This window comes from Apodemus sylvaticus, chromosome 7 (genome assembly GCF_947179515.1).
Source record: "Apodemus sylvaticus chromosome 7, mApoSyl1.1, whole genome shotgun sequence".
In the NCBI taxonomy this organism is placed as follows: Eukaryota; Metazoa; Chordata; class Mammalia; order Rodentia; family Muridae; genus Apodemus; species Apodemus sylvaticus.
Genome location: NC_067478.1, coordinates 125,723,192 through 125,746,677, shown reverse-complemented (window position 1 = coordinate 125,746,677; position 23,486 = coordinate 125,723,192). Strand labels below are relative to the sequence as shown.

General features: G+C 37.0%; 1 protein-coding gene across 1 annotated transcript in view; it reads right to left on the bottom strand.

Annotated features, from left to right (window-relative positions):
• Positions 1 to 17,015, bottom strand: part of Cntn5 (contactin 5) — a 515,033-nt gene extending 498,018 nt beyond the window's left edge. The window contains exons 1-2 of the mRNA XM_052189412.1: positions 16,916 to 17,015; positions 11,142 to 11,363 (exon numbers count right to left, since the gene is read on the bottom strand). Coding sequence (XP_052045372.1) covers positions 11,142 to 11,363; positions 16,916 to 17,015 — 322 coding nt within the window. The remainder of the gene's footprint in view (positions 1 to 11,141; positions 11,364 to 16,915) is intronic.
• Positions 17,016 to 23,486: the final 6,471 nt, after the last annotated feature.

Sequence of the window (23,486 nt, the reverse complement as noted above, 5' to 3'; positions counted from 1 at the left end):
CATTGGCCATAACCCTGAAGAACCAAAGCTAGCCTTGAACTCATCATATCTCCACTTAGCTTCCCTAGGACTGTGCCACCATGCCCAGTTCATACTTGCTCACTGGAGCACTTTTTATTTAAGGCTCAAGTGTAAGGAAAAATGATGCAATGCAAATAAATACTTTTTTTTTATAAAAATGAATATAAATGTCCCAAAGTAGCCAAATACTGAAAATACAAAAGATTTCTATATTACAGATTTAGGAATAGGTAAAGACAGGATAGAAGATGAGCCAAGGGAGAAAAAAGAAGGCATCAAGTTCTGAGGTTTTGTAATCTAGACCTTTATTGGCAGTGTCGCCTCCCTTCTTCCCTCCCTCCCTACTTTCCTTCTCTCCTTCCTCCTTCCCTCCTTCCCTCTTTTCCTCCCTCCTTTCCTCCATTTCTACCTTCTCTCCCCTCCCTCCTTCCCTCCTTTCCTACCTTCCCTCCCCTCCCTCCTTCCCTCGCTTCCTACCTTCCCTCCTCACTGTGTTTATTATCTAGTACTCTGACTTCTGCATTGCTACTTAAAACTGAAAATGAATGCTCTGAAATTTTCAGCGAAATACTTCATGACTCAGTCACATGGTAACTAGCTCCCAGTAGTTATTTTTTAAAGATTTAAAATTAAATTCTGTAAACTGTCAGGATAGGACAAGAGAAATAAAAGCTCACCAGGCTTCGCCAACCCAGAGAGGAGTGCAGTTTGCTCTGAGAAGAAATGCCATATGTGGTTATGACTTCATATAGAGTAAAGGGTGGCTTCTTGTGACTCACTGGCAGTACCACAGTCACCGACATTGTAAGGCTTTTAACCTTTATTAACAGACTGCCAAACATCTATAGCTAGTGTATACTACTAGTGCTCACCATCTTTGAATTATTGGACTTGTGCTTCAAGGATAAGATTTCCTTTCAGAGAGTTGCTTCAAATTAAATGTGATCTGCTTGTTGCCTCATTATTTACAATAGCTGGTAAATAAAAGCAGCCTGGGTGACCATCAAAAGATAAATGTGTAGTTGAAGTGTGCCACAAATGCATAATGAATAAAGTGTGCTAGAAATATTCAGTGGGATTTTAGCTACAAAGAACAGTGAAATCATGATATTTACAGAAAAATTAATCGATCTAAAAATAAGTATGTTAAGTGAAATAAGCCCAAGTCAGAAAGACAAACAGGACTTCTCGTATGACCTGGATTTGATGGCTCTCTGTCTCTATCCATCAGTCTATCTCTGTCTGTTTCTTTCTATATCTTAGTCTATCTTTCTCTGTTTCTCTCTCTCTCTGTATCTCTGTCTCTGTCTCTATACTGGCTGAAGCTCTATACTTGACACAGGCTGGAGTTACACAGAGAAAGGAACTTCAGTTGAGAAAATGCCTCCATGAGATCCAGCTGTTAGGCATTTTCTCAATTAGTGATCAAGGCAGGAGGGCACCTTGAGGGTGGTACCATCCCTGGCCTTATTGTCTTGGGTTCTATAAGAAAGCAAGGTGAGCAGCTCAGGGGAAGCAAGCCAGTAAGAAACATCCCTCCATTGCCTCTGCATCAGCTCCTGTATCTTGACCTGCTAGAGTTCCAGTCCTGGCCTCCTTTGGTGATGAATAGCAATGCAGAAGTGTAAGCTAAATAAAACCCTTCCTCTCCAACTTGCTTCTTGGTCATGATATTTGTGCAAGAATAGAAACCCTGACTAAGACAGTCTCTGTGTCTCTGTGTCTGTCTCTATCTCTGTCTCTGCCTCTCTCTGGATTTGCTGTCTCTCTGTCTTTGTCTCTCTGTATCTTTGTCTCTGTCTTACCTTTGTCTCTCTGTCTCTGTCTGCTTCTTTCTGTCTGTATCTTACTCTCTTTCTGTCTCTGTCTCTCTCTGTCTATGGATCAATATCTTTGTCTCTCTATGTCTCTGTCTGTATCTTTGTCTCTCTCCTCTCTGCCTCTGTCTCTCCCTGTTTATGGCTCAATCTCTCTCTGTCTGTCTCACACACATACACAGGCATCATGCACATGAACATTGGTGCACACTATTGACTAAAAGTACACAATGATAGAGGAGGAAGATACCTTGAGTTGAGCATAGAGTTAAGGGATTGCATGTGACACAAATGCAGAAGGAAGACAACCAGGGAAAGAGAGAGGCCAGCAGAAGGAAGCAGGATAGCAATTGCTGAGAAAAATGCCAAAGTCTGTCTGAAATGTCATGTAAAACACATTGCTTTCATGCCAATTTACAAATTCTCAAAATTGTAATTCTTGGTAAGGATCACATTTTTATTTGTATATATTGTGATGATTTATATAGTCCCCTTGCCCTGTTTTCCAGGTGTGAAACTATATTGACCCACAGGTGTTAAGGACTCTTGTTTTGTGTTCTTCTGACTGATTTGTCACAAACTACCGTAGTTCGTTCTTTCTTTCTTTCTTTCTTTCTTTCTTTCTTTCTTTCTTTCTTTCTTTCTTTCTTTCTTTCTTTCTTTCTTTCCTTCCTTCCTTCCTTCCTTCCTTCCTTCCTTCCTTCCTTCTTTCTTTCTTTCTTTCTTTCTTTCTTTCTTTCTTTCTTTCTTTCTTTCTTTCTTTCTTTCTTTCTTTCTTTCTTTCTTTCTTTCTTTCACTCCTGTGCTTGATTATAGCTCAAAAGCAGGATGATTACCTAAAATACAAAAGACTCTAGAATCTGAGGATGTATTTTTTTCTTTGACTTCTGACAGTTTTAAAGTCATTCAAGAATTTGCCTCAGTTCTGGGTGCCCTTTCTTAGCAGCAATTCATACAGTATTCCCTGGGTCCACATGGAGACCCTCATTCCAAGCACACTCATGAAGCATAACAACAGCTGAAGCTTCGTAACATGAACAATGATCTTTTGCTCATTGGCACAGATGCTGCAATATCAGTCTCTATATCTTTACCATTTTGGAGTCTTTAGTAAAATAACTTTATGTCACAAAGGAAGTGTGTACATCAAGTTAGGGCTCAAACTGTTGGAGATATTACGAGAGATATTTGGACCACTGCAATGGGAAAGTAGACATGTGAACAGGGCAACTTTGACTTAGTGTGGGTAGCTCTCCATCAGAGCAGGAGGTGGTATGTATGGAGGTGAGCTGGAACCAGTGGGCAGATCAGAGTAGCATAAACTGGATATGCTGAAAACCCACTTGTGAATCACAGAGTCATGCTACATAAATTGTCCTTTCCTCTTAAATTATTTCTAAGCTTCTGAAGCAATCGCATCTGCCAGAGGCTCAGCACACTCGGGACCTGAGGTGGCATCGAGTACATCTACCCAGCTCTTACCCAGCCATTCTAATAACACATGGTTGGTGTTCTCCTTTCATTATTCTTAAATAAAATTTGTGATTATTGGAATCTAATTATACAAAGAATGATTGAACCTAATAGAAGGACAAATAAAAGTGAAATAATGTATCCAAAATAGTATTTAACTAAGTATATAGCATCCCAGAGGAAATTTTAACAGATGACAAAAAGAGATAATGACTAATTTGGTTTTAATTCTTAGTAAAATCCCCATGAATGTAATAACGTAAAGCATAACTCGATCTGGGTGTATAATATTGGCCAACCAAACATCAAAGTATTGGGTAATGTGGTTTTAAAGCACTCACTCTTTCAAAAGTACTTGCAAAGTTAGTGAACTGTAGATAATTTATATTGTTTTACATTAATACAGTTATTATACTTAAAATATCCTGCACGTAAAAATACAAGTGAGGTGTTTTTTTGGATTTTTACAAACAAAATTCACTCTTATGACATGGTCTGCTATGACAGTCAACAGTGCTTTGGATCCCAGCAATTGGCTCTCTCTTTAACATTCGCATGGCTACTGTGTAAATTAAAGCATGTCCTTTAATTGTATTAGTCTTGAGACAATCCTTGCTTCTTTTGCAGGTTCTGAGGGAAGGTGTCACTGCAGTCACTCCTTGTGAGCCTGGGACTGGCATTCTCTTCCAGAGAACTGTCTTAGACAGTTAGTTCTTGAGGGGCCCACTCACTTTTCTGGGTCCAGCTTTCTGTAGAAGTACAGTAGTGCTACTTTGAGGCAGAGACTAGATTTTCCCTTCTAGCATCTTGTGCTACTCCATCACACTGGATCAATTCTCCTCTCCAAGCTTTGGAAAACCACACCATTTCCTCCCAAGCTTCTTGGGCGTTATTTCATTACTTCATTACTGCCAAGACCATATAAGACTCTACTACTCAAATGAATGGGGAAGCCATCCGTCTTATTGTGTGCCAGTGATTTTCAGGATCACATCCAGCTGTTACTGTGTCTACTGGACTCTAAACCACCTTCCAGACTAAGATATCCCTTCTGATAATTGCTTTTTTCCCATCATTTTCTCAGACAGCTATGTCTGATGATTACTGGTTACCTCTAACTTTCAGCCTCAGTTGATTATCTTGCTATCAGACACCAGCAAATCCGCAGTGTAATCTGAAAGAGTGTCTGGATCTTCTGTCAGTAAAGCTATGAGAAATGCCTAGAGCAAAACTCAAGGGGGCAAGTGTTCTATCTACAGATTTGTCTGAATAACCCTGCACAGGAGTACAAGAGATACCACCTATTTTCACATTGTAGCTGCTGCTGCTGCCTTTTTTAGACAGTCATATTTTCTCTTTTGTATATGTGATGACACAGTACTGATACGGTTTATTTCCCTCCTGCCATAAAAGAGATTTCATTATTGTTTACAGTCTGGATGCTCAGAGTTCTCTCAGGCAACTGTTGCTGCAAGTATATCCCACCGCCTTAAAGGACATTTCCCACCAACCTAGATAAACAAGTTAGACTCCTTAAGAAGGATTTTTATTAATAAATTTATTAGAGTTGTCCATTTATTGCTATAAGCATTGTTTCTTGTGCACAAGCCGCATGCCCTCTGTGCACTCTGCCCTTGGACATACTCACTGCTGGGTCTGGATTTCTCTCCCATGTTTAATCTATTCTGTGTCAAGTATTGCTTCCCAGTGCAATTACTGCTGATCATACAATGCAATTTAGATGTGACGGATTTCATGATCATTACAATGAAAAGTGTGTATTTTCTGTAGGTAGATGTGTTGCATTCTAAGATCCCACAGGAAGAGAGCTTCCTGACTCTGAATTTAATCAAATGTTCTTTTTTCTTGTCATAATAGCCCAGTCTCAATTATTACCAACATGGCTGCCTAGAAGCACCAGGAGGTTCGCTCCTGTCTAGAGAAAAGAGTCGGTGGATATAGTGGCTAGGCTATTAAGCACACTAGAGGGGCTGGTGAGATGACTCAGTGGGTAAGAGCACTGACTGGTCTTCCAAAGGTCCTGAGTTCAAATCCCAGCAACCACATAGTGGCTCACAACAATCCATAATGAGATCTGATGCCCACTTCTGGTGTATCTGAAGACAGCTACAGTGTACTTAAATAATAATAATAATAATAATAATAATAATAATAATAATAATAATAAATAAAATATAAAAATTGAAAAAATCACACTAGATAAACATGCAAAACAGAAGGAAAATAAAATACCTTCCTCACCACAGGTATCTCCAAAAATAAATTTTAAATTCCTATATACACTAGGAATGACTCAAAATCAGGAATAAAAAGCAATTATTCACTCTAAATGAAACATAATATCCTTAAATCTTCAGATACTTAGAAACTGCAAAATAAGTATTTTTATCTCTTCTTGAAATTAGTTTGTCAATATTTGACATAAATAATAGTAACTTCACCTTTGAAAGATACAGGGCAAATGTATAAAATATCAAGAGTTAGAAAAAACAGTTTTTCAAGGACAGTTCATTACAAAGAATAAATAAGTGAGTGGGAAACTGACTTCTTACTTGTAACGGAGAAGCCAGTAAATAATTGAAGCATTAAGAAAAAGCCACTGTCAACTTTAGGCTAAATAAAAATGAAGGCCGTTCAAATGCAAGAACATCAAGATATTTTTAGTGATCATATATTCAGTATTTTAGAATATAAACAATGATAAAAGAAGCATTCTGAGGAGAGAAAGTATGACTTTCAGGGCTCAATGCAAAACATGCCTCCTAGCTAGCCTGAAAATCTGCAAAAAATACCTACGTAAGTATTGAAGTAGGGGGCGGGAGAGATGATTCAGCAGTTCATAGGACTTGCTATTCTTCAGAAGAGCAGAACTCAGTTCCCAGCACCCACATGACTGCTGACAATCATTAGAACTTCAGCTCCAGGGAATCCGACACCCTCTTTAGAGGCTTATGACATACATCATCACAAACATATGTAAAGGGAAATCATTCATACACATAAAACGAAGGAAGTAAATCTTTAAAAACTCTACCAATGGAAGCAAAATATTAAAATTTAATAAAGCTAATGTGTAGTCACAAAATTTCCTTTGTTTGAAACACTTCACAATTTTAATCAGATAAAATTTAGCACATTTTTGATGTAGATGATTAAGTAAAATAGTAGGAATAATTTTATCTCTTTAACTTGCAACATTTGCTTTTTTCTTTTCTGCAGCATCTGCTGAAGTAACAAATAGAACTAAGAAGTGGGTTTTGCACAGAATATTAAGGAGAACAAAAAGAATGCATAATTAAGTTCTGAATAAACAACTCTTGGCTGACTATAGGACTGGCTGCCTAAAAAAATGTACCCAGATGTAGGAATGATCGCAAGATGACACAGAAAATTAAAATAGATGGAATGTATGAAGCTATTCCAGTATGAAAGTATGAGAATAATCTGCAGAGAAGAATAGAGAAGTATGCTTAGGAAGGAGCAGCACCCACAAAACAAAGAAAGGCAAGTGTCTATTTTAACACTGTCTCCGTGGTTTTGGAAACCAAGGAAGGTTTAGCCTGGTCCTCCTCAGACTCTGTTTTTCACAAGGTGGAAGGACATGGATCCCAATGCTATAATGTATATAGATCCACCTGTGGACATTCTCCAAGCGTGCTTCCCAGGATTAAGTTCCTGAAGATTTTTTGGATGCTCTAGCTTACTGTTAACTGTCTTGCCTGATGGACAGCTCTCAGCATGAGTTGACCTCTTTCTACAAGAAGAACAATACAACAAAAGAAGAGAAGCAAAAACTAGATGTGAGGAAACTGCAAATTAAGATTGCAGTCTACCATTACCACTTGGTGCCTCTGAGCTCCAAAAACTGGAGGACTCCCTTTACCAGCAGGGCTTCTGACTTTTTGTCTGGAGAGCCACACCCTCTACCTGGGGAAGGTCACATAGCCCTTGGCAAACCTACAAGCTCAACTTCCTCTTTCCCTGCAAGTACCTGAGACTCCTGGAGTGCCTCTCCATACAAATGTGCTATTGACAGTACTTCAAATTCCAGCTAATGATTTCACTCACCTGCAAAACTTCTTCCCACTCTCCACCCCAGTAAAGCATATGTGTACCAACTCACCATGGAAAAAGGTATGCACACAACTAAGATCGTCTAAAAGAGCTGTTTGTGGGCCTCAGAGTTAGAAGAGGCTGTTGGGTTCCCTACAGCTGGAGTTACCAGTGATTGTGATTCTAGATATAGATGTTGAGGAACAAACACAGCCAACCCTCTTCATGGTTGACCATCTCTCTTCTCAGAATACCACATTTTAATCACTTCAAGGAGATGACATCATAACATCTTTATAAATCACCATTATATTTTGATGTATATCCATTAATTAAATTATTAAATTGATAATTAAATCAAATTATTTCTTTAATACTTAGTTTTCCATGGGGTGAAAAAGTATACAAGTTTTCCAGTGTTTGTTCACACACTGGTATGAATGACCATAATCTAAATTTACTTGTATCTGTGTGTAAGTTTCAGCTGGATACAGTGTTAAACTGTTTCTCCATTTTTTCCCAGGAAACTGTGATCATAGATTTATCAAAACAAACAAACAAACAAACAAAAACCCTGTGCTATATCCTTCTGGCTTGATTTGGATCAAGATCAGGATGGCTCCCTTTTCAGGTTCTGTTACTTTTCTCATTTTTCACAAGAGCATGTCAACCTCAGGTTTACTCTCTATCAAAGCTAAAGGGAATTGCCTGACAAAAGCCATATGTCAGACTCTTGTCCAGGAGAAAGAATTCAAAGTCACATCCAGCTGAGATGTATCAAATAGTCAGATGAAAAAGCAAGAGTCAGGAGAAAGAAAGTCCTTAAAATGTTTCCTTGGACATTCTGACATGTGGATTAAACTACAATTAGATTCATTTGGCTCCCAGACTAGAGCCTTGTGTTTCACTCAATCCAAGGCACAGAGCCATGGCTATTGCATATGAACCTTTTATAGATGAACTTCTACATCATCTGAACTTTAACAAGATTCCTAGTCAGCATGTGTATATGCTTGACACTAAGGAGAGAAGATACACAAAATCACTTCATCATTACCTGTGTTTCATCAGCCTGTGTTGAATGGGATGAAATTTATTAATGTTTTTGCAGTAATGTTTGAGTTAAAGGTCATTATAGAAAGCAATGAACTCATAGATCAATGCAGACAATGTGTGTATGTTCTCATCAGAAAGAATAAAGCTATTCCATGTGAAATTCTGAGCAGACTTATGTCTTGGTGTGATGGATATGCTTGTTGGTCAACATGACTATATCTTGTATTGACTGTTAACACAAGCTTCTGGTGAGGAGTTTTCTTGAATGGATCATTTGTGTTGGGAAAAAAGCACCTTAAATCTGGACCACACCTTCTAGTGGGAAAGTAAAGAGGAGATGGACAAAGGATGTGCTTGCTCATTACGTGCTAGCACTCACTCTCAAAGGCAAATCTCTTCCTTTACTAGAGCTTCACTCCTCGCTGTATATATATTCTTTCTAGCAATCTGTCTTTCTAGAAAGTCCTAACATATTTGACTACTATTTAGTTCAAAACTGGACTGGCCTACAGCAGGTATAAAGGTATAATACTGAGAAGAGAGGTATTTACAAGAGATACTTTGAAGGTACCTACCTATGTCTTATTTCCTTATGCCTATTGACTTTATAATTGGAATTTGTTTTACTTCAGACTTCCTGGCTATATATAGTTATATTAAGAGGTACTTTAACTTCCATTAGCTGCAAGAGAACATACCAGCTATCTACGAGCTTGAAAGTAACTAAGATAAATATGTAAAGCTTGTCTTTCTGAACACTCAATACCTGTTAAATAGTCCATAAAACAACAATGTCTTCCAAAGTTTAATTCTAATACGTATTTGTCTGATTATGATACTCTCACAAGTGGCATATCCACTGATGAGCCCAGTAGCATTTGCTAGTGAGTTCCAAATTCACTGTCATACAGGTAACTGGTTAAACTCAGCAATTACAAAACAAAACAAAAAGAAGCAGATGTTATAAAGTAAAGGAGGTGGTTAAAAAAGGTGTTAGTGGATTTATAGCAGCCAGTGCTGACTGAGAATGCACTACAGAAATGTAAGAAACTTTCAAAGTACAAGTTAAGTAACAAAAAGGAAATTAAATAAAATGCAAAAGGAATTTTGAAATACATGTTAGGTATTTTAGCATTCAAAATGTATTTAAGATCCAGTCACTCTGTGTGAATAAACTGCAAAATCTAGCATCATGGGATGAGTGCCTTATAGAGGAAAGATTTGTATAATCATGAGTAATGAGTTTGCCTCTACACAGGGACACAACCTAAGTTGACATTTTAATTTTTGTAACGAAGTTCTTGGAAGTGTCTCATCTATCCTCAGTCAGTGCTGAATGTCATTCAATATTTCTCTTAAAATCAGTAAAGGCATAAATGAAAACTATTCAGAGAACCAATTAGTAATGTCATCCCGGGAGGGATGCACACCCACCTCTGCATTTTTATTCCTGCAGAAACCACAGTATCTACCCGACACATTTCTTTGAGTCACTGAGTGAGATAAGCTCTATCTACATCATGGCACTATGTCTGCTAATGAGCATTGACAGGATTGCTCATTAACCTCATTTTCTTCTCTGGATATGTCTAATGATGGCTAGTTTAGGGAACAAAGGAAAGATATTTCTCTGTCCATAATTTTAATAAGTGTAGAGTGGTTGTTAGTTTAACTGATTTCTAAGTGTGACATCTGTCTTATTTATTCATCACTCAAAAATAAAATGAAATATCAGCATACATTCCTAGGATATATAATATACTTAACACTGTTTTACTAAAGAAAAATCTAGGAATAAAAACACTACATTCAACATGTTTATTTCATTTATTTAAAAATTTACATTATTTTTAATTTGTGTGTATGTGTGTGTGTGTGTGTGTGTTTATGTTTGAGTGTGGATCTGTGCACAGGCATGTTAGCACCCAGGGTTTTTGCATTATACCGGCCCTGGAGTTTGGAATTGCAATTATAGGCAATTGTGAATTGTTTGATGTGGGATATGGGGAAAACCTCAGGTGCTCTGTAAAAGCATTTTTAAAAATTGAATCTCCCCTCCAGTCCCCAATATACCTGTCTTAAGGCTACAGATACACATTGCCAATTTGCCAATTAAAAAAAAAAGAAATAAAAAAAGAGAAAGAAACAAAAAAAGAGTTGTGCTTTTAGTTTCAGAAGAGTAAGACTGAAATTTAATTGTGAATCTATAATTAATAGTTGATTTCACCAAGAATCTTGGGAGGTCTTTAGAACAGAAGCCAGATTATTATCCGGCTCCTCCTCCACGTGGCCTTTGCTTCTCTTCAACAGCCCGCTCCCCTACATTTGCGTTCCTAGGTCACACTTTCCAAAGATGCAGTTGTAAATTCATTGCCTGCACCTGTAAGACATGAATCATTCTCAAACAAAATCCCTTCTACAGACTCAGAGAGTAACCTATCTCATGAACACAGTAGTCCATCTCCCAAACTCTGCTTCTAAACACACCAGTTAACAAGAGCAAATGCTCTATCCACACTGAGCGCATGCCTCTGTACTCTTTGCTTTCCCGAAGTGGACCTACCTCTTCAAAACTCTCCCTAGAGCATACTGACGTCCAAACCTCTCCTCGCTGCAGCAGGCTTGAGACTTCTCACTGACAATCTTGTGTGAAGTGTTCCTTCCCTGACTGACGCCATTTTGTATACTTTCTGCACTTACCGTCTTGTCTGAAGGCATCTGAGGAGTGATAAAGGTTGCCTGGGGAGTGGTACTGCTGAGCTGCCCCTCGCCAGCTTGGTGGAGAAACACTCAGGGTACCTAACGAAGGACTGCTGTACCGTGGTCTGGACTTGGAACCAAAGGCAGACGAGGTTGGACTCTTCTTAATTCTTAGCAAAGCAGCATGTGAAGTAGAAAGGCCAGAAGGGGCTTCAGAGTATTCTGTAAAAAAGAAATCCGGAGTCAAGCTTTGACTCTGATTTATGGTTTATTTTCTTATGAAAGTAGTTTCGTCTGAGTAAATGGTTGGAAATCTGCTGCAAGTGAATTCAAGTTACAACAAAAAGTGGAAAAAAGTTAAAGGGTAACTGTTCGTATTTGAAATATTTTCCAAAATCTTCCTGGTTGTAGGATGTTCTTTTAAATGGATATTAACCTAGAAAACTGGAATACCCAAAACATAACCCACACAGAAAATGAGGTACAAGAAGAAAGGAGGAGTGGCCCCTTGTTCTGGAAAGACTCAGTGAAGCAGTATTCAGCAAAACCAGAACGGGGAAGTGGGAAGGGGTAGGTGGGAGGACAGGGGAAGAGAAAGGGGCTTATGGGCCTTTCGGGGAGTGGGGGGCTAGAAAAGGGGAAATCATTTGAAATGTAAATAAAAATTTATATCGAATTAAAAAAAAACTCAAAAAAAAAGAAATTAGGATTAAAAAATATATTAAACCATAATTAGAGGAAGGAAAAGGAGGACAGAAAATTGGGGAAGGAATAAAGAAGGGATAGAGGGATGGGAAGAGAGAGGGAAAGAAAGGGTAGGAAAGAAAAATAACATTTAATCACTAGCCTTACATATCTTCTTTTCAGGAATATCTCAATTATTTGTTTGTTTTAATCCATTCCATGTAGGGTGAATCTAGCCTTCTTTATTAATGAAATTGGAAAAATATTTCCACTAATATTTTTATAGATATAAAGATAAATACACAAAGACAGGAACTTCTCTGGCTGAAACGACTCATCATATATAACTAACTCTCAGCTACTCCTACAACACTGTGCTTGTCTGCATACTAGCAGGCTCACCACTATTGATGATAACATGCTTATTTTCTGCAGTGATACCTGTCTTGTTTATGCTGAAAGTTATACCTTAGTTTCCCCGGAAGCCCTCAACTGACTATTAAACATGAATGAATCCAAATGCAATTCATTCTATAGGTTAGTTGTGGGATTTTTATTAGTTAATATCAAATAGAAATGATATTATGAAACTTCCGTTTTAATTAATAATTAAAAAATATTTTGTTTGCATTTTACTTAAATCCTTAAGGTGCTATGCTAAGAAAAAAAATAATGTGCATAGTGTCTGAAATAGATTAAACTATTATGTGCTAAGCAAATAAGGTGGTGGTTTGAACAAGAATGGTCCCATAGGATTTGAATGGTCCCTATCTGTATTCTTGGCTTGGGCTTCGCAGATGGAGATTTGAGGTTTCAAAAGATCATGCCAGGTCTCTCTCTCTCTCCCTCTCTCTCTCCCTCCCTCCCTCCGTCTCTCTCTCCCTCTCTCTCTCTCTCTCTCTCTCTCTCTCTCTCACCCTCACTCCCTCTCTCTCTCTCTCTCTCTCTCTCTCTCTCTCTCTCTCTCTCTCTCTCTCTGTTTCCTATCCCTCCTTCCATCCATCCCTCCCTCTCTCTCCCACCCCCCCTCTCTCTTTCTCCTCCTCCGATTCTGTCTCTGCCTGCTGACTGTGGATCAGGATGTAACTAACTCTCAGCTACTCCTACAGGACGGTGCTTGTCTGCATGCTAGCAGACTCACCACTGTTGATGATAACATGCTTATTTTTGAGGTAGAAAGATACAACTCTAATTCCTATCATTTTAGGTGAGAAGATCCACCTATAACCTGGCCCACACATTCTGGTGGCAGCCAATATAGAGAGTGTGGAAGGAGGAAGCTTGGTTTCTTCAGCTGTTTGCTTTCACTGGCAAGTCCATTTCTTCATGGCATAAGAGCGTACTTCTTTGGAGTTGTGGTGGATACCACAGACCAGCTAATACACCTAGCCCCATGAGTTGTGCAGCTAATATATCTTTGGACTTTCCATTGGTAGGCAGTCATTTCTGCACTAGCTGGACCACAGCCATGTCTGTTCTGTTCCTCTAAAGAACCTGATTAATACAGATAATAATTTTAGAGCATAATTTTGGAAAACAATCTAAATACGATGAGTTTAAAACATACTATCAATTTTTGCTTATCTAACATAAATTGAATGGAAGCATTTGCTAAGAATGGGGGTCTATTTTTGATGTTTCTATTTGTTGTATATGGGTGCTTTGTCTGCCTGTAAGTGTGTTTGCTGTATTCACACCTGATGGCCATAGAAGCCAGAATAGATCTTCTGGAACAGGAGCTAAAAATGGCATCCATGTCCTCTGAAAGAGTAGCCATTGATTTTTAACCACCGAGTCATCTCTCTAGAACCAATCATGGTATAATTTTAAGAATCAGAAGTTTTTGCTCAGAGAATATATTTTATCTAAAAGCTTACTAGCTAATGTTAGATGCAATACACTTACTCATTATTAAAATTACTTAAAATCATTACACAGCCTCATACAGATATTTTGGGATCTAGCAATATTCTGTGATTTGGAAATAGCATGTTAGGTGCTAACGTGTCCAATTAACTTTAACATTTCTCTACTGTGAAATTGTAAATATAATTTTTCTGAGAGTCAAAAAATATTTTTGGATAGTTTCCACACTTAAAATGAGCATGCTTTGTGTCCCAGCCCATTAGGAGCTGAGAAGGGATTCGTTTGTTTGTATAATGAGAATATCAAAATCTCATTTTTATCGATATTATAGAATAGAACAAAGTTATATATAGAATTTGAATGATTCCTAGCTAATAAAGGGAATCCAATTAATGATGGCATGCATTGCATTTGTCTCTGTATTTCATCTCTTAGTCTATGCTGCTATCTAGGTAGGATAGCCAATTCCTCCATTTTCCTCCTTTAGTTAATATTAGGCCACAATGTAAGATCATAAGTATTGTCTTTAATTTGTGTTTTGTCCTAAAGAGCTCAAAGAGTGTGTGGCAGAGTTAGAAGAGTAACCCATACAGTTTCCTAATGGTAATATATCCAAAAGAAAATTATGAAAAAAATGAGAGTGGATAGATAGATAGATAGATAGATAGATAGATAGATAGATAGATAGATAGATAGACTGTGGATTAAAGAAAACTTAGCATTTGTATATTATTGTGACTTTTCTCTGTTACAGCAAGGACTGATTTCTTTCCATTTTCCTGTGAATGAATTAGGGAAAAGATTGACTCTTATTTGTTATTTTCTGTGAAAATCACTTCTCAGTTGGTCAGTCTTTTAATAAGAACTATGCTGGCAATGCCAGTGGAATCGAGTTAGGCGTTCCTCATTTCTCCTTCAATTTTCTCCTTTTATATAGATCAACCCTTAGGGAATATGCCTTACAGTAATTTCTAAAGTGGACTAGAGATTTTGTGATAAAACTCAATTAACCTGATGCTCTCACTCCTTGGGATCCCAGCTGGAAGATTGGGAGTAGTAAATATTAATGCCTTCATTAAACATCGCTTCCTCAAATGACCCTGAGACCACTAAAGTTAGAGTATTTAATAAAATCATGGTCTACTGAGTCACACTGATATTGCCACATCTTGTGGTGCCAGAACAAACAGTGATCTTTTTCACTGTTTCAAAAGTCATTTTATAGATTTCAAATATTTCCACTGAATATAAATAATATAATAAGAATGAATTGGAATAAGTCGTGCTGGGATTCCTTAGGGTAACATTTACAAATGAGACAAACCGCCACTGTGATAAAGGTTGTATTTTAGTCACTCATGATATTTTAAATATTTATACATTTTCTAAAACCTATTAAACTTATCAATTTTCTTTATGTCCCTAAATATGAAAATATTTCTAGAGAGAATTTCAAGGCTCTAAAATATTGATGATTGCACTAAAACATGCAATGAGGTTCTGCCTTTGAAGGCCTCCTGTCACCTGCTCACATGCTGACAGCATAGTTAAAGGCTTCATACAGGTGAGTAAGCCACACCAGAGAGACAGGAAGGCGCAGGTTGCTTCTTAACTTCTTGTATCACCTGTAGTTATAGTTTTGTCTTTAAATTAAAATACTCTAACACACTAAGTAATATGTGGTGGCTTCTCCTAATTATAGCACTTAGCACTTAAAGTCATGGTTTTAGAAAGAAAGACCATTGCATACCAATGTCAGGGCACCAGGACAAGTAGAAGCCACATGATCTCCATGCCCATAGTGTGATACAGTCATTAAAGACAGCATGAAAAAAAAATGCTCTCTGACCTTCGCCAGGGTTACTGCTATGGTAGTTCTATCTTATGAAGACCCATGCTCATGGTACAGTTTCATGAACTTTTCGAGGATGGATGGATCATCTCCACAGAACTTGTCATGTGACACACACTTAGCAAGCTTAATAACTGTGAACACTCTACATTTACTCAACTTGGTTTCTGCATGTATGCCACAGAAGAATTGAGATAGCCTGGATCAGATTTATTCCCTTCCTCAAGTCAGAGATCTATATATAGAGGTGTATCATGAAAACATTACATATTAAATTGAGTATAATATGATTTTATTTCAAGAAAAGTGTGTCCTATTTTGTATTTTACAGCTACAGTATTTACACAGAATCTCTTTAAGTAATAAAAGAATAATGTGTGATTGCTTAAATTGATATTCTTTTATATGAATCACTGAGGAAATCAACATGGTTCTGATTGTGGAGTATAATCACACTTGGGACTAAATGATTCCCTCTTACTTTGGATAACAGGTTTCAGTAACATTTTAACTGTTTCATTAATAGTACAATATATTCTTTTATTCCCTTTGTGTTTCACAATGACTTGGAGTATTTTACAACATACTGTATACATCCTAACTACTGTACACTGTTCATTAATAAATGGTTTGGTTAAAATAGTTTCAGAGAACATGGTTCTCTTATAGAATTAGACAAAGTATGTATTTGATACATCAGCAAAATCAATAATGATCACGATGGCCATGCTTGTGATGTCCATGGCGCAGTCTACACTCCATCTTCAAAATGTAGGTATCCTCAGCTCTGGCAGACTTTGGAATGAAATTAAACATGGACATTTACATTAACAGAATTCTTGGTAACAAGATAATCAATACAATTGGTCTATATATGCATATTGTGATACATGGTTTAATACCTAACTCACACAGGAAATTATTATCTTGTGCAGCCTACAATGAACAAGATACAGAAACAAAATAGAAATAAATTACGGCTCTTACAGTCTAAGAAATGCATCAAGACAAACTGTAAGAAAATGATATTAAGACAATGTAGATATAAGCTTCAAAGCCACTATTAAACTATAATCTTCGTTGGTTCAGTATTTCTCTTCAGTGAGGTTCATGTCTTCACTTTTTAAAGACATTGAATTAAGTGCATTTAGTGGAAGCTCCCCAACTCACCTGATAAAAACCCAAAGGGCTTACTCAGGCCTGGTAGACTCAATCCCACATGGTGCTATATTGGACATATATAAGGAACTTGTCTCAAAGAAGTTGTATCATCCCAGTTGACTGTGTGTGTTGGACAAATGTGTGTCTTCTTATGTGACAGGAAACCCCTCACTAGTTTGGCTGTTTGTCAATGGCTTTCTAGTGATCATACCTTCACTGCAAAGTGTGATCCACAGTAAGAGTGAGCTTGGAATAAGACAGAAATACAACCACTCATTAGAAGTCAGTTTTTCTTCAAAGTCATTCTTCATAACTTTGACTCTGGCAAGTCAAGGCTGGTGAGTCACATGCCAGAGTAAATGAGGAACTTTGCCAAAGAAATGCTACGCAAGGGAATTCTCAGCAGCAGTTTGCCAGTTTGGTGAGTGTTTGTTCAACAGAAACGATCACCTGAAAATCAGTTAAAAATCATTGCTGATGAATCTACTGCTTTTGACTAAGCTAAGAGAACACAATCCAGTGACCCTGAAGAAAAGACACCGGGCAGGACAGGTTCAGTGATTCCGCTTATTTTGGTACGGACACATACACACACACACACACACACACACACACACACACACACACACACACACAAACTTTTTATGTCACCAATCCCTGCTGCCAGAAATGAATAGGAATTTCTACCTAGGCCTTCATCAGTAGATCAGCAACAGCCACTGCTCACACATTTGTTAAATTTCAAAATGATTTCCTCACTGATTAGTGGGCATCCAAACTGCCACTTCCTTTTTATTTTATTTTATTTTATTTTATTTTTTGGCATTGTCTTCCAGAGAGTAACCATTCTCTCCATCTTCCTCCTTAAGGGATAAATCACAGGGTTCATGTCCCACAGAAACTATACTGCTCAAAATTCTCCCTGACTTATTATTTTAAACATTCCAAATACAACAGAACTATATACTCAATTATGAATGAAAACCGTCTCTCATCTTGCTCCTCAGCCATAATGCACCTTTTCCCCCAATGTACCTTGCCACAATTTGATCCGTAGATCAATGCCTTCTTTAATGGTAGTAGCAATCTGCTTCACAGAATGCTACTGGATCAGTGTTTTGATCTATAGACCAGAGACACAGTCAGGTTTAGTTTGGTTTTGTTTCAAAGAAATTGGATCCACTTTTTTATGCAAACTCCAGCTTAGTTATTATATTGTGATCACTTACTCCAGAAGTGTATATACACATACACACTGTGTGTGTATGTATGTGTGTGTTTGTATGTGTGTATGTGTGTGTGTTAATGTGTGTGTGTGAGTGTGTGTGTGTGTGTGTGTGTGGGCAGTCTCATTATGTAGCTTTGGCTGGCCTGGAACTCACTATATAGACCAGGCTAGTCCTAAACTGTAGAGATCTGGCTGCTTCTGTCTGTATAGTTCTAGGATTAAAGGAGTCTGCTTCCATGCCCAAATAATTTATATTTTTATCCAGATTGATAAAGAATATATAACTATATCCCATGATGAGGTGAGTTGTTTGTTACATAGAACAGTGTGGGAATATCTCTGAAATATATCATTTTCCTTGAGACTATGATTGTCCTTTGAATGTTTCTTCATGGAACAGGAGTGCCCGAACAAAAAAAATCTCTTTCTAAAAGTGCTGAGATATGGTCCAATGGCTAGGAGCACTTGTTCTTAACAAAGACTCATGTTTGGTTCCCAACAGCCAACATGGTAGTTCACATCTATCCAAAACTCCAGTTCCAGTGGATCTGACACCTTCTTCATATCTCCATTTGCCCCAGAAAAGCAGGAGATGGACAGCAAATAACTCACACACAAAGCAAATTTTTATGTATTTAAGAAATTACTTATAATATTAAATAAAATTTTTCTTTAAAAAATTTTTGCTAAAATTGTTGTCCAAGTGGTTTGACTCATTATCCTCTCTCCAGCATTATAAAAGCTCAGTATGTTTGTTGATATTTATGGATCCTTTGTGTATTTTACAGAACGATCACTATGGACAAATGTTCTCTTTATTTTCTACATATGTTTGCTGATCATCACATCTCATCGTTAAACTTGCTTTTGACTGTTAGTCGCATGTTGTATTTTTCCATTTGCACAAATTTCTTCATTAAGTTATATATCAAGGAACAGTAGGTCTGCTGGCCCAACTGATGGCCTGAGTTCCAGCCTTGGAGACATACATGTTAGAAGGAGAGACCCTATCCCCTCACATGGTCTTCTTACTTCTACATGCAGAACCATGGCATGCTCATATCCAATTACCTACAATAACAAATAAAATCCAAAAAATAAAAAAATAAATCATGTATCAAATGGCTTTCCCTTTTTCCCTACTGAAGTTCACTTTTGTTGATATGTCACAGCACTCTGACTGCTATGATATGTACCTCCATCTTCTGATCTAGCATGGCATTGCGTGTTTCAACAGCAGAGAAAAGCTGCTTCACTAAACCCACTGCTCACATCCTTCCTGCTGTCAAAATATTTTGTTCCTTAAGCTGTGTTTGAGATTGCCATTAAACCCACTTACCTTGATGCTGAATACACTTAATTGTGGCTATGACTTTTTATTTCATGACATTGCAAAAAAAAAATAGTGACATTTTTAGCTGACATTTTTCTTCTTTTCTGACAGTTGGTCAGTGGCTAGGCCTCAATGACATTTATCAGCTACCTAATTAAAATGTAGACACTTTTATAAAAATTGCAAATGTGACCTTCATTTGTGTATTTTTGCTTGCTAGCATGTTTATTGAAATGTCACAAAGAACTTCACTCTGTTCTTTCCCATAATGCTTAATTACATTATATTGGAAGTGTTCATTACTTGGTTACAATGGGATATGAAGTCACATGACCTCCCTGGAGAGAGGAACATTATAGTTTCCACCCTGCGTGGAGCAGGAATTGCAAGGATGTGTCTATAGGATGCCAAAGCAACCAGGTAAACGTGGAAATTTGTTCAATTAACAAGTTGGCTTGATTTCCTAATGCCAAACAAAACCTCTTTTGTTTCTTTCTCTCTGTTCAAACAAAGCATTGTAGATATGGGGTTGATTGTTTTGGCACTCTGTGAGGACAGCCCGGACCTCTGGAGTCACCTTCAGCCCTGGTAGTCTAATTGCTTCTAGCCATCCTTCTGTTAGCAATTTTATCCAAAGTCCATTATACTGTAATTCCCCTGTCCTCTGCTCTGGATCCCACACCTATACGTTTTTTGATAACTCTGCATGCGATTTCTTTCTGGATCCTTATGTTCAGTCTCTTCAGTCCTTGGGGAGTAGAGTTTCTGCTTTCCATCAACGCCTGACCCGAACACTCTTGTCTTTCCTTCAAAGCCCGTAGAGCAAAGCAAAATGTTTCTCCACTAAAGAACATTTCCCATTACTCAGAAATTTTATATTCCCTTCTCTATACTCCTTTTTTTTATAAAAAGTTTAGTCAAAATTGAATCACTTCTTTTGTTTCTCAAATGAGTTAGGCCTTCAACTGATTATCTTTCCCCAACCATGTATTAATCATGAAACTGTGAATATTTTATAAAGATATAATTTGAGAAGTTTCACACTTACATGAATATTATTTAGAAAACTAAATTTCCATGGGGCACTTTATCTTGCTTTAGAAAAAATGTAATTCAAGAGAGATACTGAAACATAAGTTATACACACATATAAATATACATGTTTCTTTTCTTGTGGTACACTTACAGGCTTACAGGTGAATAGCTTACTCTGTCCTGATGTCTTTCATAATATCACACTTTATTCTAAATGTCAGCACCACAAGGACACCACAAGGTTCTCAATGTAAAATCAAAGCTATAGTTGAACTCACACAGGATTTGGAAAACTAGTGTAGTATATATAATTGTGGATACTAAAAGAATTTTTGTTGAATAGTAAAATGTCATAATAATCTTACCTCTTAAAGTGTCATTATTTCCAAAGATTAAACTATTTCTCAAACAGCTTAAAATAGAATATTCTTTCTATAATGTCAATATTTTGCAAATGAGGAAATACATTGGTCAATTAATTTTTACCAAGTCAAATTATCAAACATACATTTCCCCAAATGAATGCATATATGACATTACTAAAATATGATTTGATACACAGTTAATCTTATTTATTCTTCTCATTTGTTGGAAGTATAACATGTTTGAGTATAGTTTTCCAGGTTTTTATTTTTTTACTCAGGCATTTTCTGAGATATGCTGCTAAAAAAACTTTATGAATGAAGAAAAAAGTAAACTTCAAAGCTTATTCAGGGTTTCTTAGACCAAGCAACATAAATTTTTTAAATGATGGGTTAGGGTTATAGTTCAGTTGGCAGAACTGAACTATGAGACCCCTGGATTTGATTCCCCAGTACCACATAAAATTTGGGCATGGTGGTACAAGATTGTAGTCTTAGCACTGGAAAAGTTCAAGAACGCAAATTCATCCTTACATATATAGCAAGCTCAAGGTCAGCCTAGGCTATATGAGAGAATCCCTGAAAAATTAAAAATTATTAAATATTTCAAATAATATAAAAATATCTCCAAATGCAAGAGCAAAAAGGTAAATTTTAGTAACTTTACCAACCCAGGAGCAAATACCCTGTTATCAGAAGCAGAGGGTGGCATGACAGTAACTTGATTGTCATTATTTCCATAGAACAACGAGCCCTTATAGTCTAGTAATCCCTAGAGGCTCATTTACTCTGTGTGAACAATTCCATGGTTTTAACTACTACAGAAAAAAATGTTGCTTGATAGGCTCAGATTCTTACTCATAAATTCTATTTTGAATGAGTTAAAACCAAGTTTGTTATTCAATACATATGAAACTAGGTCAATACTTAATTGCTCTGAGCTCCTGTAAAACTGTAATACTAACTAATTCACAGTGGCTATTGTGAAGATTAAAATAATGTATTACATGTGCATGCACATCAGTAAAAATGTCAATCTATCAAGTGTTTGATGAACAATAATTTATTTTTATTTTTCTTCTGTGTGTAAGCTTAAGTTTTAAATCACTATGATAGACATTTCTACATGTGTCAAAGGAATGTGAGACTATAGCTTAAAATACATGTCATTTTTGAGAACAGAATTTACTAATTTGTTTGAGAAGTGTTAATTTATAATTGGAGTGGTAATTTAGTGGTTAAGAGAACTTAACCTTCTCTTTAAAGGGGCCCAGGTGTGAGTCACAGCACATACATGGCATTTATAACCCCCTAACTGCTTTTCCATAGACTTAACATCCTCTTTTTACCATCACGTCATGTATGTCGCGTACATAGATATATACTCATTCACACACATACAGAAAGTGAGGAATACTGTATTAGCACTCAAGATTTATGAGGAGTTTCTTTTTTATGACTAAATCAGATAAAAAGTGATATGAAGCCTACTGTCCAAAGATCTTTCCTGATGAAACTGAAAGGGAGCTCCCTTAATGCTAATATTTCTCATATAAAAAAGAACAGTTTCCCTTTCCAGAACCCACAGTGGAAAACTACACATGATGAAATGGGTTTTTTTTTTTCCTATTCCCATTGAGGAAAGATTTAATCTGAACAGAGAGAGCTGAATAAAAATATTAATGTTTCCTGGTGATATTAGAGTGCACAAACTGATGCAATCACTATCCTGCGGGCTTCCTCAAAGGAGTCCTTTCCATAGGCCTTAAGTGTCCCCCCTGCTGCACTGAGGTAACATGTTGAATTAACCCCCCACAGGGCTTGCTGTGGAGCCTTGCATGTGGTCAGTGCTGAGTTAGAATGACTGAATCCAAAAGCCTCTAAGAGCTGTAAGAATCATTTCCTATAAGTTTTCAATTCAAATATAAATAATATTAAAAGACAATATTCTTGGAAGCTATTACAATGAATTCAAAGATGTTCGTATAGTTCTATCAGAATTTATAGGACTCAAACAGTCTTAATTTAGAAAGTTTTCTCTTCTGTTTCACTGATGTTCATTTTACTGTCCCCTCCCCTCATACCCCCACCCCAGTCTTTTTCTTTTTTTTTTTTTTTCTATTTTGAAACAGGCTCCATAGTGTTATGATTTTGTTCCAAATGTTTTATATTTTATTAAAAAGTAGCTTTACTCCAGACAATAAAAAGCAACAAGGCTTAAGAATAAGAATGAGATCATTGCTAGGATGCTGAAAGTGCACCCCATCCACAAAAGCTGCACCCCATCCACAGAAGCTACACCCCATCCACAGAAGCTTCAGAAGGTACAGATAGAATGGAAAGAAGAAAGGAGAAGTCTGGTAAACACTACATTTGAGGAGGCTTTGGTATTTTCTTTATAGTGTGAGATGAGCCAAGTACTTAAAAAGAATTTAACCCACTGAAATATAAAGCTTGAGTAGTTTAGGCACTGTTCCTAATTGCCCAAGCATACAAATGGCATTATAAAGAACGGAATTTCATTAAAGCAAGCAGTAATTAGGATCAGAACTAGTTATTGTCTGCCGAGCATTTTGGCAAAAGTATAGGGGATGTTCTTTGAACTATAAACCACAGAGAAAACACAAGTGAGCTTTTAAGAAAGCAGTACTCATTGCTTAGTCATAGATTGACGTGTATGATCCATCATCCTCTACTGGCTCAGGTAACAGTTTTCTAAGCTGAGCCCTGCTGGACTAGTAAGCCTAGTAATGTTAATAGTTATACTAGTAAGCCTAGTAATAATAAGTAATGTCATTTCTTCTTTAGAACAAGCATAATTATA